Source organism: Peromyscus leucopus, chromosome 15 (genome assembly GCF_004664715.2).
Source record: "Peromyscus leucopus breed LL Stock chromosome 15, UCI_PerLeu_2.1, whole genome shotgun sequence".
Classification (NCBI taxonomy): domain Eukaryota; kingdom Metazoa; phylum Chordata; class Mammalia; order Rodentia; family Cricetidae; genus Peromyscus; species Peromyscus leucopus.
In genome coordinates, this window is record NC_051076.1 from 6,653,240 (window position 1) to 6,672,245 (window position 19,006).

The window sequence follows — 19,006 nt, forward strand, 5'->3', positions numbered from 1 at the left end:
CCTTGAAGCAACTGACAAGTCTTAAAGAGACAGAGTAAGAGGCAGAGCATGTAGATAGTACAAGAGTTACTCCTAACATTGCCAAGCATGAACATCCTTTCTAATGCCAAAAATATTAGGTCTAGAGATGGCAGCTGGTAAAATGCCTTCCTGCAGAAGCATTAGGACCTGAGTTAGATTTCCAGTACCCAATAAAAGCAAAGGCTACATATATAACTTTAGCTTTAGGGGAGCAGAGGCAGACAAATCTGTGGACTCCCTGGTTGGACAGTCTAGCTGAATTGACAAACTCCAAGTTCAGTGAGAGACCCTGTCTCAAAAATAAAGTGAAGAGGAATCAAGGAAAATACAAAGGTGGCCTCTGGCCTACAAGTGCACACACTTACACCTGCACAGGCACTTGCACACATATGAAAACATATGAGCACATGCACAGAAACACACACACACACACACACACACACACACACACACATCACACAGACATATACACAAACCTGTATTCAGTAGTTCTTCTCTCACTAAATGAAAATGCACATAACGAGGGCTAGGAACCTAGCTTGATGGTAGAATATGCACCCTGAATGTCCTAGGTTAGAGTTTCAGTACAGAAAAGAAACACACACACACACACACACACACACACACACACACACACACTCTCCAACTTCAGTCTATAACGCTCTAAAATAATCTTTTAAGGTGGGGGAGGGTGGCACACTCCTTTAATCCTAGCACTCAGGAGGCAGAGGCAGGTGGATCTCTGTGAGTTCAAGGCCAGCCTGGTCTACAGAGTTGAGTTCCAGGACAGCCAGGACTACATAGAGAAACTCTGTCTTGAAAAACCAAAAAAGGAAAAAAAAAATAAAATTTTTAAATTTTTATTTCTTTTTTATGTGTATGGGCATTTTGCCTGTATGTCTATGTATCACATGTGTGCCTGAGACCCTAGCAGAGGGTGTTAGATTCCCTGGAACTGAGTTACAGACAGTGGGTGCTGGGGATTGCACCCTAGTCCTCTGGAAGTGCTCTTAACCGCTGAGCCATCTTTCCAGCCCTAAAAAGATTTCTTTAAAAAGGCACTACACATATCAAGGAAATATTAACACACACTTACAAAGTCATTCCTCTTGTCTGTCGGGGATGCTGACTGTGGGTACAGAGTCCTGACCCTCTGTGTACTGCAGAGACTCAGCCCAACAGTCAGGAGCCACAGTTACAGAGAAGATGCCCACGATGTCCAGAAAGCAGGTGGTGGTGGGAGCTGGGAAAGGGGAAGAGTGTGGTACGGCTGGAGGCAAGTGGGAATTTTCAGAGAAACCAGAGAACACAGTAGGTAGTGGGAGACCGTATGTGAGGATACAGTGCAGAGTGCTGTGAGAGAGGAGCTTTGCCACCTTGCAGTTTGGAGCAGAACCACATCACAGAGCTCCAGACAGCTCTGTCTCTGCCACCAAGACCCAGCCTTTACATGCTCTCCATGTACTGAGCACTGACAGGCATTCTCTCAGTCAACCTTCCTTCATCAAGGTTAGTGTCTTAGTACATAGCTGTATCAGTAAATGACCCTTGTTCTATCAGCTATAATCCAAAGTGGGTTGGAATGGAGAATTTTCCATTCTAAAATGAGGGGGAAAAGAAAGAAAGCAGCTAACGGAGCCTTTTCTTGACTCTGAGTATCACCACTGATGTCTTCACAGCCAAACTTCTTGTTTCCATCTTATCCCTTCCCATTCCTCACTCATCTCCAACACAGTTCAATTCTACCACCTCAATGAAACTGTTCTTGCCAAATGCAATAAAAGATGTTAGGGCTCATCTTACAAACAGAAACTGCAGATGCATTCAGCAGCTCTCCCCACACCACCCCTGCACTGCTGACTGTGGCCCTGTATTCTCATTCCCTCTACTGCTGCTCTAAGCACCGACACAGCCTGAGTCTCAGGCCCTTCCTCTCTTAGCACTGAAATTTCTCTAGGTCAGTGGTTCTCAACCTGTGGGTCATGACCCCCTTTTCAAGGGTCACAAATCAGATATTTACATTACATTTTGTAACAGTAGCAAAATTGCAGTTATGAAGTAGCTAGGAAAATGATTTCATGGTTGGGGGTCACCACAACATGAGGACCTGTACTAAGGGTCACAGTATTAGGAAGGTTGGGAACCACTGCCCTAGGTCCCCTGATCCTCCTCCACAACTTTAAATACCACGGATAAGTCTCCAGACTTCCCCAACTGGCTCAGATTTCCTTTGGAGTATCAAAGTGCACACCCACATCTACCCACTGCTCCACAAGATGTGCTTCATCTATGCTTTGACTATATTGTTAATCTTCTCCTTCTCTGGGCTTCCCCATCTACATAGCTTCTCCCACTAGGAACCTCACAGGCTCCCTGTTACCTATCCCTCTACCTCGTCCTCCCTGTCCAAATCTCTGTGTTCTGACATTTCCTTCCTATAAAACTCCCCAGTTAGGTCACTAGTTTCCAACTCCATGGCCCTCACCAAGCAACTATCACTTCATTTGGATATGGCAAAAATCTTTTGGGGAGCCCTGCATCCTCCCACACTCTCCCATTTCTCTAATCCATTCCTACAAAGCTAACATACTACAGTATTACAAGTAAGAATCCAATTCATCATTTCCTTAAAATCCTTCTGAGAAATATCCAAACTTGCAGGCACTTCAAGGCCTCTGAGAACTTGGCTTCTCCAGCTCTCCAGCCTCTGCTGCCCTCTCACACTCCTTCTCCACAGTGGAGCAGTCCGGCCTCCTGTGTACTCCAACACAAACCTCTCTGCCTTTGCACACACCCTTCCTCCTGGCTTCAGTGGGCCAGCATCTACTTACTCTTACTTATTCCACACAAATTCTCTCTCACTATTAGAGCTATGACTCGTTCCAGACGAGGGTCTCAATGTTACTTTCTCAAGAAAGCCATTCCTTTTGACACCACTGAGTCTCCAATTATGTCCTCTGTGACACACTCATAGATACTCTACTTCTTTAGAGTGCTTTTCATAGCTGTGATTAACTGGTTATTTTAACTGCTGATGTCTCCCACACTAATGTGTAAACTCAAGAGCTTCTGCAACTCTGTTTCTGGCTAACTGTTCTCGTTAACTGAAGTATGCTAACCCAGAATATGGTTTTTGTGCTTAAAAGCTCATCCTGAGAAAGGCTTGTAGACTACACTGGGATCCTGAGTACCCAGTCCTCACTGGCCAGCTAACAAAGACTTTCTACTGGCTTTAACCCCTGTCCAAGTAGTCTTATTTAGTGGATACCCATAGTAAGACCCTGTTTTAAAAACCAAACCAAACCAAAGCAACAACAACAACAAAAAAAAAAAGCCAACAACAAAACCTATTTAACAAACTTAACCTACACAGCTACAGCAACCATAGCAGAGTGGCATATATGAAGTGCAGAACCACAGAACATAACTGAGGATCCAAAAGTAAATCATACCCCTATGGCCAACTTATTTTTCACAAGACACCAAGATCATTCATTCTAGGGGGAAAACCCCTGTCTTTTCAGAAAACGCTGAGAGGACACCAGATAAATAGTGAGGTGTGGGGAGCTGCCATGCAAGCTTGAAGACAGGAGTTCAGGCCCCCCAGCACCCACATAAAAGGTAGGGAGGTGTGGTGGCCCACCTGTATTTCTAGCACTCTTGAGAGGCAGAGAATCCCGGGAACAAGCTGGATAGCTAGACTCATTGAATCATTGAATTCCAGGTTCAAGAGCTGACTCTACTTCAGTAAATAAAGTAAAAAACAACCAAAATGATACCTGAAGTCAACCTCTGACCTGCATAAGCATCCCCACATGTAAACACACATACACACATGTATGCATATCACATATATATAGTCAAGATAGACATTTAAAAAGTTCCCTTACCTCATTGCACATAGAAAAATTAACTCAAAATGGATCACAAAACTAAATGTAAAAGCTATAAATTCTTTAAAAAATTCAGAAAAAAATTAGTATGAGTTTTCATGACCTTAGATTTGGTCACAAAACTAAAAACACAATAAAGCAATGTAAAAATAGATAAAGTATCCAAATATATATATTTTTTCTTTTTCTTTTTTGAGACAGGGTCTCATTGTGTCTCTCTGGCCTGGAACTTGTTATGTAGACCAGGCTGGCTCACAGAGATCTGTATGCTTCTGCCTCCCACCTGCTAGAATTAAAGGGATATGGCCACTATGCCTGGCCCAAGAATTCTTATAATTTGTATTTGTCAGTTTTGTATTAATATAACAAAATGCCAGAGGCAGGCTAACTTTATAAAGAAAATGTTCACCATTTTGGAGGCTGAAGATCCAAATGGCATTGTCCAGGCAAGTCTTCCCACCTTCCCTGAGCTACCTCAGGTCAGAATGCAACAGCAGGACCAAGCAACCACCTCAGCAAACAGGAATGTGAGGGACACTGGGGGACCCAGCCTCAGGCTTTCAAAATAATCCATTTAAGAGAATGGTCAGTTTCACAATAAATATCAACTTCTTTTGAGGGCTTGCCCAGACTTACCCAGGGGGCCCCCTCAGCTCCCACACTGCACCACACAGCCTCCAACACCAACTCTGGGGCCCAGGCTCCCAAACAACAGCCAAACTATAGCATGACTTTACCTTCAAAAGATAAGCAATCCAACTTAAAAAACAGACAGAAGATAGGAAGGGAGATTTCTCCAGAGAAGAAAGGCAAATGGCACCCCAGTACATGGAAATACTATTAGGCAGTAAGAAATGCAATTCTAAACCACAGAGAGACCTTCATTTCATATCCACCTGAATGACGAGAATTAAAAGCAAAACAAACAACGAAACTCCAGAAAATAAGTATAAGCAAGGAGGAAAGAAACTGGAACCTCTACATTGCTGATGAAAATATACAATGGAGCTGTTATGAAAAACAGTTTGGCAGTTCCTTAAAAGTTAAATAGAATTATCATATGATCCAGAAATTTGACTCCTAGGTCCAAGAGAATTGAAAGCATATGTCAATACAAACTCACACATGTTCACAGCAGCATTACTTGGAATAACCAAACAATAGAAGCAAGTCAAACATTTATCACCAAGTAGATATATAAACAGAATCTGGCCCATTTGTACACTAGACTATCACTCAGCTATACAAAGGCATAAGGACTGGCACATGTTATCATACAGGTGGACATGGGAACACTATCTTAAGTATAAGAAGCTAGATGAAAAAGATCACATACCATATGATTCTATTTATGAAGTGTTCCAAATAGAATAATCCATAGAGACACAACATAGATGAGCGGCTGCTAAAAGGAGGAAGGAATGGTGAGTGAGAGCTAATGGGTTTGGAATTTTTCTTTGTGAGTAATGAAATGTTCTGGAGTTAGACAGTGGTTATGAATAAGTAACCATGTGATTATACTGACGCCACTTGTCTTAGTTACTGTTCTATTGCTGTGAAGAGACACCATGACCAAGGCAACTTATAGAACAAAGCATTTAACTGGGGGCTTGCTCACAGTTTCAGAGGGTGAGTCCATTATCATCATGGCAGGGAACATGGTAGCAGGTTGCAGTAGCTGAGAGCTCAAATCTGATCCGAGATGGAGGCAGAGGCAAGTGAGGATGAGACTGGGACTGTTCAACAAGGCCACACCTCCTTATCCTTCCTAAACTGTCCACCAGCAGGGAACCAAACATTCAAACATATGAGCCTATGGGGGCCATTCTCATTCAAACCACCATACCACTCAATTATACCTTCTAAAATGGTGAATTTTATGGCATGTGAGTTATACTCTAATTTACAATATTTATATATGTTTAACACCAACACTACACTTGATGTATTTTTTTGTCTTTGGAGTCAGAAACACCTTGATTTGTGAGAGGGTCTCACTACATAGCCCAGTCTTGTCTAACTCATAACCCTCCTGTCTTCACCTCCTTAATATTATCCTCCTAGAAACATCTTGATATATTTTAATTACAAATATTTTGTCCCCTAACTATCAAATAACACAAGCTTCTACTTACAGCAATAACAAACTTCTAATAGCATGCTATTACATGCATGATTCAAGGGTTTTTTTTTTGCATGTGTGTGAGATATATGTATGTTTGCACACATGAGAACACCTGTATGTGGGTACACATGCACACGTGTAGCCCAAGGCTTCCTTGATCATGTTCCTCCTTATATATTGAGGCAGGATCTCTCACTGAGGCCCAAGCTCACCTTTTGGCTAATGTGGTTAACTAACTAGCTCATTCAGGGGACCCTCTGCATCCATGTCCTTGCTTGTGGGGAAGTGCTTTTCTCACTGAATCATCTCCCTAGGCCCCTTCATTAGATTTTTAGTGGTTAATAAAGTTTTTAAAGTTTGGGAAAGTATTTGATAACAAAACCTTATCAAATCTACTAAACCTTGATGGGAAATGTAACCTAACTAACCTTGTACTTATCAATTTTTTTAACTGCCGTTGTTGGGGAAGGCATGCACACATGTTACAGCACATGAACAGGATCAGAGAAAACTTGTAGGAGTCAGGCCCCTCCACCATGGGTTCCAAGGAGTAAACTGAGGTCAGGCTTGGAATGGAACTGCTTTTATCCACCAAACTATCTGACTAGCCCCAATCCATTTTTTAAAAAAATGTTTATTATTTTTTATTTGAGGTATATGTGTTTACCTTCATGTATGTATGCGCACTGCATACATGCCTTGTGCCCACAGAGGCCAGAAAAGAGTGTTGGACGTCCTGACAACTGGAGTTGCAAAGGATGCTGGTAACTCAACTCCAGTCCTTTGCAAGAACACTAAGTGCTCTTACACTGAACCATCTCTCCAACCACTTCCTAACATTTTAGTATAATTTTTAATTATTATAATTTAAAATGAGAAGCAAATCACCAGGCTTGCTTTGTTCTTCATATTTTAAAGTGTGAAATAGACATGCTAGCCTATGATCCTATCACTGAGGAGTCTGAGGCAGGGGGACTGCTTCAGGTTTGAGGCTATCTGGGCTACACAATAAGTAACAGGCCAACCAAAGAATATATAAAGCAAGACCCTACCTCAGTAACAAAATTAAATAAACAAAACCACTAAGGAGGCCCGTCGTGGCGGCACATACCTTGAATCCCAGAACTCAAACTGGGAGACAGAGGCAGGAGGGTCATTATGAGTTTGAGGTAAACCTGGTCTACATAGCATGAGATAGAGATACATAGTGAGACCCTGCTTAAAAACAAAATCAAGCAAGCAAGCAAACAAACAGAAAGAGAGAAGAACTAACAATGTATTTTTAAAGCTGTATGGAAAGCCACTACTTTATAAACTAATTTTAAAAATACAATTTTTAAAAAATGAATTTGGAGGTATTCTGCATGGGTAGATAATGCTGCTTCTAGAAACCACTCATTATTAAACAGAAATCCCAGAACCAGGCATGGAATACCTCCCAGTATTTCAGAGAGTCTCCTGCAGATAATATAAGCTGATATAGAAACAATGGGAGGTGGGAAGGGTAGATTACTGAATCTACTTTAATCCAAAAAACAACTGTTAATCTCAAAATATTTTACACTGGTATGGATTTTAATTTATTAATACAAATTTAAAGTTATTTCTGTTATGCTATATGTATGTTTCTACTCTTCTTTGGGGTATTGTGCTTATATAGCTCATTTAAAAATGTAATATATAGCTGGGCGGTGGTGGCGCATGCCTTTAATACCAGCACTTGGGAGGCAGAGCCAGGCGGATCTTTGTGAGTTCAAGGCCAGCCTGGGCCACCAAGTGAGTTCCAAGAAAGGTGCAAAGCTACACAGAGAAACCCTGTCTCAAAAAAACCAATATATATATATATAAGAAATACAGATTAATTAAGAATTAAATAAGAATATAGATTAAGAGTCATCTATGTAGTCAAACTTATAGTCATGTTAGTTAGGTTTTCTAGGTATACAAAGATATATTTCATATAGATAGGTAATCTTCAAACACTTCAAAGATCTATTGAATATGACATTTGGTGATATGACACATGGCTTGAAAACTGATCACAACTCTTGCTACAGTAGCAAGCTGGAGAGATGGTTCAGTGTTTAAGGGCACTGGCTGCTTTTCCAGAGGACCTGGGTTCAATTCTCAACACCCACATAGCAGCTCACACCTATCTGTAACTCCAGTATATACGCAGGCAAAACACCAATGAATGTAATGTATATGAAAGAAAGCAACAGCAGCAATACACTTCCCGAAGAAGGAGGGTTGACTCTGTTCTGCATGGGCCATGTCAATCCAGCCACAGCTGCAAGGGAATGAGTGTGAAATCCAGAATTGGCCATATAAGGCTTCCCAGACTCAATCTGACGTAGAAAGAAATAAGCCTTATGGCAGTACAAACACATCCAGGTGCTGTATGTGCAACATGAAGAAGAAATTTAGAAATCTATCCGGCCTCATGCAAACCTTCTACAATACCAACTCCAGAAAATCCAAGCAATTACATTGCAAGGAATAAAAAAGTACCTGTCATAGCACTAACTGAGTTATACTACAAAAATGAGCAACAAAAAGAACTATCAAAGAACATTCATCAGGATAATTTTAATGGAGAAAGTAAAACTTGTAACTAAATATTCTTGCATAAATTTGCAAGAATCAATTAAAGAAACTACTACTATGAATAAGACTACAGAAAAACAGTCCAACAAAACAAAACAAGCCGGGCGGTGGTGGCGCACGCCTTTAATACCAGCACTCAGGAGGCAGAGCCAGGCGGATCTCTGTGAGTTCGAGGCCAGCCTGGGCTACCAAGTGAGTCCCAGGAAAGGCGAAAAGCTACACAGAGAAACGCTGTCTCAAAAAACAAAAAACAACGACAAAACAAACAAACAAAAAAAAAAAAAACAAGAACTCAAGGGAGACTGTCCAGAGTACAAGAATAAGGGAAATATGGGCTGGCAGAATTCAAGGAAGACATAGAAAAAAATTTAAATCATAGAAATGAAGAAGAAATATATAAAGGAGAACAGAGAGAAAACAGACATTAGAGATAGAAATAAACAAAAGAAGAAGTCAAATCAAAGAGGAAAGTTGATTGTGATGTGTGATACACTTATAATCTCAGCACTTGTAAGAATCAGGAGTTCAAGGTCATTCTCAGATCCATATACAGCATATACATAAACTCTGTCTCAAATAATAACAACAGAAAAAGAATTAGAGGAAAAGGACTTGGAAAATGGCACAATGGGCAAAGACACTTGCTACCAAGCCTGACAGCCTGAGTTTGATCTCCAGGACCTATGTAGTAAAGGAGAGAATCAATTCCTTCAGACTGTTTTCTGACCTCTGCACACACACTATGGTACACACATGTATGCACACACAAATATAATAAAAAATTAAAGATAATTAAATAGAAAATAATTAATATAAAAGACATACAAAGAGAGCTTACAGAAAACCAAAACAATGAAATGCAATAAACATTTGAAGATATAAATTTGAAATAAAATTTGTCTCTAGCTGGGCATAGTGGCACACGCCTTTAATTCCAGCACTTGAGAGGCAGAGGCAGAGGGATCTCTGAGTTTGAGGCAGTCTGGTCTACAGAGTGAGTTTCTGGTCTACAGAGTAAGTTTCAGGCCAGCCAGAGCTACATAGTGAGACCCTGTCTCAGGGGGGAAAAAGAATCTATAAAGATCACACTTGTATTAGGAAAAAGAGTTCAACAACCACAGCAATATATTCTTGTAAAGTTACTACATATCAGAGATAAATGGAGAATCCATTTGGCATAAAAACCAAAAAGAACAAATCACTAACAATGAGAGAAAATTCAAGTTAGTGTCCAACATCTCTGCAGTACCATTTAATGGCAGAAGGCATTTGTACAACATTTGTACAAGATACTACGTCAAATTGTAAGCCAGGAATTTTATAACCTGGTAGAGATGTCCTTTAAGGGTAAAGCAACATAAAGGAAGTTCTGGAAATGTTATAAGAAAATATTCTCATTTTGTTCCCATGATCCCTCATTGAGAAATAACAGGTTTATCACAACCTACTGGAAATGCCTGGAGCCAGAAGTAGTTAAGAGTTCAGTTTAGCCGGGCTGTGGTGGCGCACGCCTTTAATGCCAGCACTTGGGAAGGAGAGGCAGGTGGATCTTTGTGAGTTCGAGGCTAGCCTGGGCTACAGAGTGAGTTCCAGGAAAGGCGCAAAGCTACACAGAGAAACCCTGTCTCGAAAAACAAACAAACAAACAAAAAAAGAGTTCAATTTATTGTTTTTGTTTTTTAAATATTTACATATATACAATGAGATTTAGGGGGGAAATGACTAAAATCGAATGACGGGAGATGGGAAAGAGGAAGAAAGGAGGATTAAAAAGAATTTTACCTTTCTTCATTAGGGTTATTAAATAGAGAACTAAGAATATTATATAAAGAAGTAAGATAAAAATACAAAGCTTCTTAAATATCTGAACAGCAACAAAAATCAAAGAACAGGCAACACAATTAAAGACCCAAGTTTTATATATATATACACACACACACATACATATATATGAATGAAAGCATAAAACATAGAGGAAGTGTGATTTTATAAATTTCTAATACTTTATAAAGTAGCAATATTTTGGCTTTTTACAGAAATCCACAGTTGTGACTTTGCTTTCAGATGTTAGACTTAATTCATAGAGCTCACACCTCTGAATCCAAGGGCACAGAGGAGAGTAAACGAAGAAACACTCTAGGAACATGATCTAAAGATCAATATTGGCTCTTTGAATACAAAAATAAACTGTGGCAAACATCAATTCAGTTGATGCTTAAGGGGAAGTAACTGTAAAACCTTTATTTCTATTTCAACATCAATAACAAAAGGCGAGGGGATAATAATAGTATAATACAACTGCTGTAAGTACAAAATGACGTAAATAGGGAAGTGATGAAATAAAACGGCAAACTCATTAAACGGAAGTGCAAAGAACTACTCAGCTTATGGTTCAGTGTTAACTAATATCCTTGCCACAAAGATAACAAATTTCAAACTGACAAATTATTCAGACATTTAAATTTATTGTAAGTGCTGATGACAGAATTAGAAGGTAACCCTACAGAGAAAGACTTCCCTAGTGGGGCAGTGGAAAGCCCCCAAACCAGGAAATCAGTCTCTCTCACTGCCTACTACTTGTGCCATTCATCAGGCCGTAGAACATCTCCACTGGAGTGCACCATTCAGTCCATGTCCTCTTTGGTACACTGTCTCACTCTCACTGTCTCCTCACCGGGGCTGCTGAGAATTATGTCTTTGCATCTCAATACTTCCAGGGCACCTGTTCCCACACACAGGCACAAGCTCAATAAAAACATTAAATGAGGAAGGGCTGGCCATGGTGGTGTACACCTTTAATGCCAAACACTTGAGAAGCAGAGTTAGGCAGATCTACATGGTAAGTTCCAGGCCAGCCAAAACTACATAGTGAGATACTGTTTAAAAGTAAATAAACACATTAAATGAAAAACACTAATTTCATATGATCTGGTTTTGTAGCCTGTAGCCACCTTTACATCAGGAAGGCAATCAGTGAATGAAAAAAATTTTTTTCTTAAAAAACAAAAACAAAAACAAAACAAACAAAAAAAAAAACCAAGAAAGAGGTTACTCAAGAAGAAAGAGAAAGCTGGGCTCTAGGATAGAGGGCTTCAAACCACATGTATGTGGCCCTAGCTTCCATCTCCCGGAAAAAAAAAAAAAGAAAACAAAAACCAGACCTCATGGAGTGGCATAAATCTGTAATTTCAGCAGTTGGAAGGTAGAAACAGTACAGTCAGAAGTTTAAGGCCAGCCTTACCTACACAGTGAATTGGGCTAGCCTGGAACATGACACTCTATCTCAAATATACATATAAACACACTTACCAAGCACCCTACAAACATCAGGCAATCAATCAGTCTCTAGAATTATAAAGAAGATCTTGTAGGTCACAGGCAAGCATACTCACTAGTGAGGTAAGATGGATCATTATCACTGACTCAAGAGTTCCAAGCTGCATTCCTATCAGAATAATACTTTTTAGATACTACCTTCACTTACAGTAAGGAATAAAATTAAATTAAATAACAACAAAATATCCCACACATTCTTCAGCACAGCTCAGCAGACATACACTACCAAATAGTCAAATAACCCACAAAGTTGAACATATGGAGCCACTGAAGCCTGGGCTCAGGAGCAAACAGCCTAATCGGCACCAGCTTTCCCTGAAGCTAACACAGGTAAGTATCTATCTAAGGAAGACAGCATTTGCCAAGCAAAGCCAGCTCGGCAGCAAGCCCCCAAGCTCCTGCCAGACAGACTCTGGCCCAGACTCTCAGTCCTTTGTAGAAATTCTGGAGCTTCCACTTACAATGAATATCTTTAAACTGTTTAATGTACTGAGACTTTAATTAAATGTGTTTGAATAACGATGACTTTACCAAAATAAGTGAACGAAAGTTAAAACTACCTTAAATAAGCACATTTTGTTTTATATATGTGCTCTCTCTGAAATTTGCCAGTCTTCACTTAAATTGGAGGAGAGATAGGCTGACTTACAGGTCCAAGTAATGCATACAGACGTAGACCAATGGCTAAGCTAGGAGTTTTCAGACTGCCTTCACAGTATTAGGGCAAACAGTATAAAGCTTGTTCCAGTATGAAATGTCTGTCCATCATTTGCCACTGAAGAGCTAGTGGTTGTCATTTCACCACTCCCTATTACCAAGTGAGCCTGCACAAACCCCAGGTCTTTAGGGTCCTTTCAAGAATGTGTTCATCTGACAAGACAAAGTCAGAAAAGGTAGACAGACCACAAAATCTCCTTTCTATCTTTTGTGTCTATAGGTACTTCTTCATCTCCGAGAAGACAAAACTAAACACAAAATTCTGGGAAGCCAGACATGGTGGCTTATACTTGTAATCCAGCTTGCATGTGAGAGGTTGAAGCTAGAGGATCACCATGAGTTCAAGGCCAGCCTGGGCCATACACACACACACACACACACACACACACACACACACACACACACACACACACACACTGAGTTCCAGGATTACATATCAACATAATGACACCCTGTCTCAAAAAACAATCAATAATAACAAAAATGGTTCTTGGGCTTATGGGTCTTATCATTTCTCATCCAAGAATCATAGGTGTGTTTGAAGGACTCATTTGGTTTGCCTTTTCACAGAACTTTAATAAATCTTCCCACATATCCCAAAGGAACCTATTTATTTATTTACATATGCAGCAAGTATTCTATCACTAAGCTGTATCCCCAGCCCAGAAATTTGTTAGATCAAGAAAAAGATGTTCTCACGTGGGAGAAGGGAGGACAGGGGAATCTGTGGCTGATATGTAAAATTAAATTAATTATAAAATAAAAATTTAAAAAAGAAAGAAAAAGATGTTCTCCTGATAAAAAAGAAAATACAATTTTCCTAAGAAGAAGAAAGAAGCCATAAGGACTATTTATTGGCTCTGTCCAGTGGAATTTTCTATGACGACAGACTGTTCTGTATCTGTTTGTACTTGTTAATTCAGGAGCCCCTAAGCCACCCAGTACTGTGTGCTGATATGTAGGTGTAACCAAACTGATTTTCAATTTTATGGTGTTTTAACTAATTCATACGCAGCTAATTGCTACCATATAGATCAGGGTAGGTTAAAGGATCACCATAGTCCTCAGCTGAGCAGTCATCATGCCTTACACTGAAATACCACAATTTGAAAATTTGTCATTATAAACCAGTGTTCACTTTTCGGCTTTCTAACTGATATTTAAAAATTCCTTTTAAGTGGATTTTCAACAAAATGTTGGCAGTTTTTATTCTGAAACATGAACACACTAGACTTGCTGGTATGATCCTAACAGGACAGTCAGGACAGCAAACAGTATAGGAATGACTTCTGTGACATCAGTCAGGTGTCAACCTACACAGGAGCTAATGAGCAGGCACACTAACCAAAGGTCTCCAAAGAAAAACAAAGGTTCATGGGCTTATGGGGCAAGAATCACGTATGTTTGAAGGATTTGTGTTTGTGATGTTTGTCTCTTCATGGAGTTTCAATAAATCTGCCTTTACAATAACAAGGAACCTTGTTTGTTTGTTTGTTTGTCTGTGGTACCAGAAATTTGTGCATGTTAGGTAAGTATTCTAATACCAAGCTACTGAGCAGATCTTCTGAGAATTCCTTTGACACTGTTCAATTTTCCATCTGTAAAACTTATAGAGAAAGGAAAACAAAATGCCTACTGTCCTCTTGATAGAAAGGAAAGAAATGAGATACATAATGCAAAGAAAGGAGCTCCTTCACTTCTATATAAGTTAGCCTCTTTAAACTTTACTCAGGCTTTCAACAAAAGTCATTCCTACTTTGTTTGACTTCTTAATTGTTCTGTTATGATCAGACTGTGACCAGACTTTCCATAATCAAGTGTTCTGCTCATAAAAAAAAACTCAATGAAAATATGCAAACTAAAATCTGATGAGAACTAATCAAATTGCCAACATTCAGTAGCCTCAAGAAGAGCAAATGTTTCAAAGACACTGAAATATAGAGCTCACACCATGACCACTGAGCTGAACGCAAAAAGTCCTCATAGATCTGTAGTCAGTAAAGAAGATGCCTCAAGAATCTTTGCTTAAAAACACACTGGAGGCAGGCATAGAAATCCCAGCACTTAGAAAGCTGAGGCAGGAGAAATGCTCTGATCTGAGTTCAGTGCCAGTCTGGGTTACTGTGTGAGTTTAGGGGTGGCCTAGGATACACACACAAAAATCGTGTCTCAAGAAAAACAAAACAGGACACTGCTACCAAGCTGTGACCATAGGTGATTAACTTCAGGCAGCAGTACTTACTATGTTTCTCATAATCTCAAGGTCAATGACTAATTTCTTCATCAGGCTGAAACCCATAAATATGTATTACATACAAGTACAAGTATTTCAGTTATTTCATTGTTTTTAAGTATAAAAACAGCTGTTTCTGAAGGCCTATAAGCTGATTTAAAATCCGCCAGTTATTACACAGCATATTTGGGAAAGCCAGCTACATTCAGCAAAGCCATTCTTAAGACAGCAGTGCCATGAAGATGAGATTCAGCATCCCAGGCAGGAGCCTCATCTTTCTGTCTACCACGGCTATTGCTACCAGTCACTGAAAAGGATGAGGTGCTCCCCACTGTACCCCCCAAAAGCACTGGAATCTCAGCAGCTCATTACCAAGAAGCAATGCATATACTATCTCCTGGGCTCACAGAATAATAGATATCAGATGGAAGGGGGAAAGCCTTCATCTGGGGCAACAGAGAACATTCTCTCACACAGCAGAAGCCTGCCAGACCCCTGTGCGCCCTCAGTCTTTCTGGGGTGTATGGACAAAATCTGCAGATACCGGCTGTGCAGGCAAGAGGAAGAGAGAACTTGAAATGGAGAACTGGTTTGCGTCTCGACCCTTACAGTGCCCTCTACTCTTCTTAGCTATGAACTATGCAACAGAGTTCCCGAGGCACCTGGCCACCAGTTCTCTACTTCCATAGAAAGGTGTCCGCATGTCACAAGTGCCAGGAGCCTCACCTCTTTATGCACTGTTTTAATCTTAAAGAAGCAAGAGTCAAGGAAAGAAACAATCAAAGGGGAGAAAAGGAGACAGCATTTGGGCAGAAATGGAAGCTCTCAAAACAGGTAATGTTCACAGCAGAAAATGAACACCACTTCTCATGAGTACTCCACTTCGGCATGGATTACTCCTTCTCCCCAGTGCAGTTTAAAAGCAAAAACAGAAATCCATTTAAAGACACCCAGGGCAAATTAAGACACATAAAAAATTTCAAAATTTTTAATAATGTCAGATTTATGAGATAAAATATAAATTCTAGAAAACAAAAGAAATATACTTAACAGAAATGAGGGGGCTTGACTTAAAACATGAACACAGCACAGTATCATGTTGCATGAAAAAACTTACTAAACTGTCTTAGCAGAAATATGGCTCCATGGCTTTTCTAAATTTCAATGTTTATGGACCAGTATCTTACATGTTCACTTTGTAAGCCCTTAAAGTCCTACATAATGCATTCCTATTCCTCTATGATAGCTTTTACAAAGCATTTTTTAATAGGTCAATGTCAAGCACATTAAAAATACACTATTTAAGGAATCTACCAACAATATTTAATTATAAAATTATATTTCTGATAACATCAGGCTTCCCGGCTGAGGTTCTGATGAGAAATCCAACAAAGCCTTTTTTCCCAATAGCCAAAGCATTCTCAACCCAAAGCATAATATATACTCAATCATGGCTCCTGGCTTATGCATTGCAAATTGGTTCAAATGAATTAAAGTGCTCTTACCTGTGTATCCTGCATACCATCCCCAAGAAGCCACCATTCCTAAAAGCCATTTGTACATGAGTCCCTCGATATACCAGAAGCGCCTGCTGTCCAGCACTCGGAGGGGCTGCAGTATAATTACATAGCAGATGTAGGATGGGATAGCAACCAGGTTGTTGGCGACCATGAAGGCAAATCTCATCAGGGCTTTCGCTACGATCCAGCCCAGCCACGGAGCTTCTTCCACGGTCACAGCCATTCTCACATTGGCGTCGGTCCTGTCTTTCTGGGGATGAAAGGAGAAATCATTTCAAAAGGAAAATGGATGCAACACCTTTAAAGCAGTCAGCGGCACAGAAAGAGGAGAAAACGCGAGGGTCTGAGCTCTCCTGGTGCGACGCCCGGCGATCTCGAGGTCAAATTCCAGAGGGGGGACAGACGGAGAGGGGGACAGAGAGGAGGGAGGCGCCGCACAAGGTCAAGGGAGCTGTTCCGCGGGGCATGGGCCACGGCGGAGTATATTTAGCCAACGATAAAGCCGTCCCGCTACCCGGCGGCAGCACCGCGTCCCACTGCGGTCGCCGGGCTTCCGCCAGACAGCCTGGCTGTCTCGGGGACCCGGACCTGCAGGACGGAGCCCGGGGTCCCGCCACCGCCGCCCTGCGCACCCGGCCATGCCCTTCCCGGGGCTCCCCACGGGCCGGTCCGCAGCAGCGGGGGGGTTGCTTCCCCTGGTCTCTGAGGGGGAAGGAGAGGAGAGGGGCCCAGGAAGGAGGATGAAGGTGAGAGGAAGCCGCGGAGGGGGAGGGGAGCGGGACCCAGGGGGTGAAGCCGAGCGAGGGGCGAGGGATGCGGAGCCCGCGGCGCCCGGCGGAGGCTCAGGCAGCGGTTTCCCCAGGTGAGGAGGGGGGCGGCCTCGGGGTCGCCGCAGCGGGCTCCCCTCAGCCGGGTCCTCTCAGCCGGGTGCCCCCAGCCCGCCCCCCCCAGCCCGCTCTCCCCCAGCCCGCTCCCCTCAGCCGAGTCTCTCCAGCGAGCGAGCTCACCTCAATGGGCGCGGGCGGCGAGCGGCGACAGGGCCGAGGGCCGGCGGCGGCGGCGGCGGCGGCGGGAGTCCCCGGCCCGGGGGTCGCGGTCATGGACGCGGCTGCGGCGGCCCAGGCGGCCCGAGGCGCGGCGCGAGCGGGCGCGCGGGCGCCCTAGTCCCCTCGCGGCTGCCTGCGGACAGAGGCGCGGTGGGGACTCAGAGGCCGGACCTGTCACCGGGGCGGGTCCCGGGGAGGCGGGCGATGCCCGGGCGCCCCCGCCTCCTCCCCGGGGCCTACCGCGCCCTCGGCCCTCGGGACGCCGCCGCCTCCTTCGCAGGCCACGCGACCAACGGCACCCTTCCCCGCCCCCAGCGCCTCCCGGGCCCGGCCCGCCGCGCCCCAGGTTACCTCGGGCAGGCCGGGGCCGGGCCCGGGCTGCGGGAGCCGGAAGAATGCATGGCCAGCGGAAGGAGGCGGCGGCGGCGGCGCGGCCCTCCCCGCTCCGGGTCCCGCGCGGCGTGCAGACTCGGTCCCCAGGGCTCCCGGCTGGCGGGAGGGGTGGCGGGAGGAAGCGGCGGCGCCCCGGAGCGCCCTCTAACGAAGGCGCGGCGCCGCCCGCTCCACGGACCCCCCGGGCCGCCGTTCAGGGCGCCCGGGCCGCCCGGCCTAGGCCCGGACCTCGCCGAGCCCCGAGTCGGGGGCAGAACGCGGCACGGGAAGGTCTGGAGAGAAGGCCGGCCCTCCACGCGCACCGGGCCCGCTTGGACCCCTTTCAGCCGAAAGGACCGCGCTGCATTGTTGAGGCTCCTTGGCTGCCCAGGCTGGCACGCTTTCTCCTTTTCATTCCTAAAGAAACCCGCTTGCGCTCAGGGCTTTTCTTCGGATCCTCCCCAAGGTATTACGGTCTAGCGTTTTTAAATCAATTCTTCTAAGTGCCAGAATTCTAATTTCTGGAAAGCACCTGGAACCTGAATGACAAGATTTTTAGTGTACACACACACACACACACACACACACACACACACACACACACACACGGTGGGGGACAGGACCCAGTGAGAACCCAGTGGTCTGCACAGAGACACTAAAATGGGTTAATCTAGGAAGAAAAAACAATTAGCCATGTGCCTGATACTGAATGCAATGGCCATAGGAACTCCTAACCAGGCCTGGTAACTACTAGGACATTAGCTGAGTTGGGCTTAAAAGCTGGGCACCATAAGGAAAACAAACAGATGTCATGCCTAAAGTTCTGTTTTAAAACAAAACAAACCACCAAAACCAAGAGTTCTTACAGACCGGGTGACCCTTGTTGGGTGTGGCAGTTTATGTCTGTAATCTCAGCACTTGAGGAGCAGAGGCAGGAGGTTTGCCGTGAGCTCGAGCTAGCCTGGGATACAGAATGAGTTCCTACACAAGTTCTGGTACACTATAGGTTACAGAGTGAGGCCCTGTCTATAAATAAATAAAGCCTTGTGAATAGGGCAGCGGTTTGTTTCTTCTTAAAACCAGACCTTACTTTCTGTGTCCAGGGTAATCTGGAGCTCATAACATAGCTCAGGCAG

At 43.1% G+C, this 19,006-nt stretch overlaps 1 protein-coding gene across 3 annotated transcripts in view; it reads right to left on the bottom strand.

Moving 5' to 3' along the window:
• Positions 1 to 17,988, bottom strand: part of Lpgat1 (lysophosphatidylglycerol acyltransferase 1) — a 55,895-nt gene extending 37,907 nt beyond the window's left edge. The window contains exons 1-2 of one of the 3 annotated variants that reach the window (XM_028882852.2): positions 17,850 to 17,988; positions 16,438 to 16,702 (exon numbers count right to left, since the gene is read on the bottom strand). In XM_028882852.2, coding sequence (XP_028738685.1) covers positions 16,438 to 16,675 — 238 coding nt within the window. In that variant the 5' untranslated portion in view covers positions 16,676 to 16,702; positions 17,850 to 17,988. Of the gene's footprint in view, positions 1 to 16,437; positions 16,703 to 17,459; positions 17,568 to 17,849 lie in introns of those variants that run through there. The other 2 variants (XM_028882851.2, XM_028882853.2) reach the window with 2 other exon arrangements.
• Between the last annotated feature and the right edge of the window lie 1,018 nt (positions 17,989 to 19,006).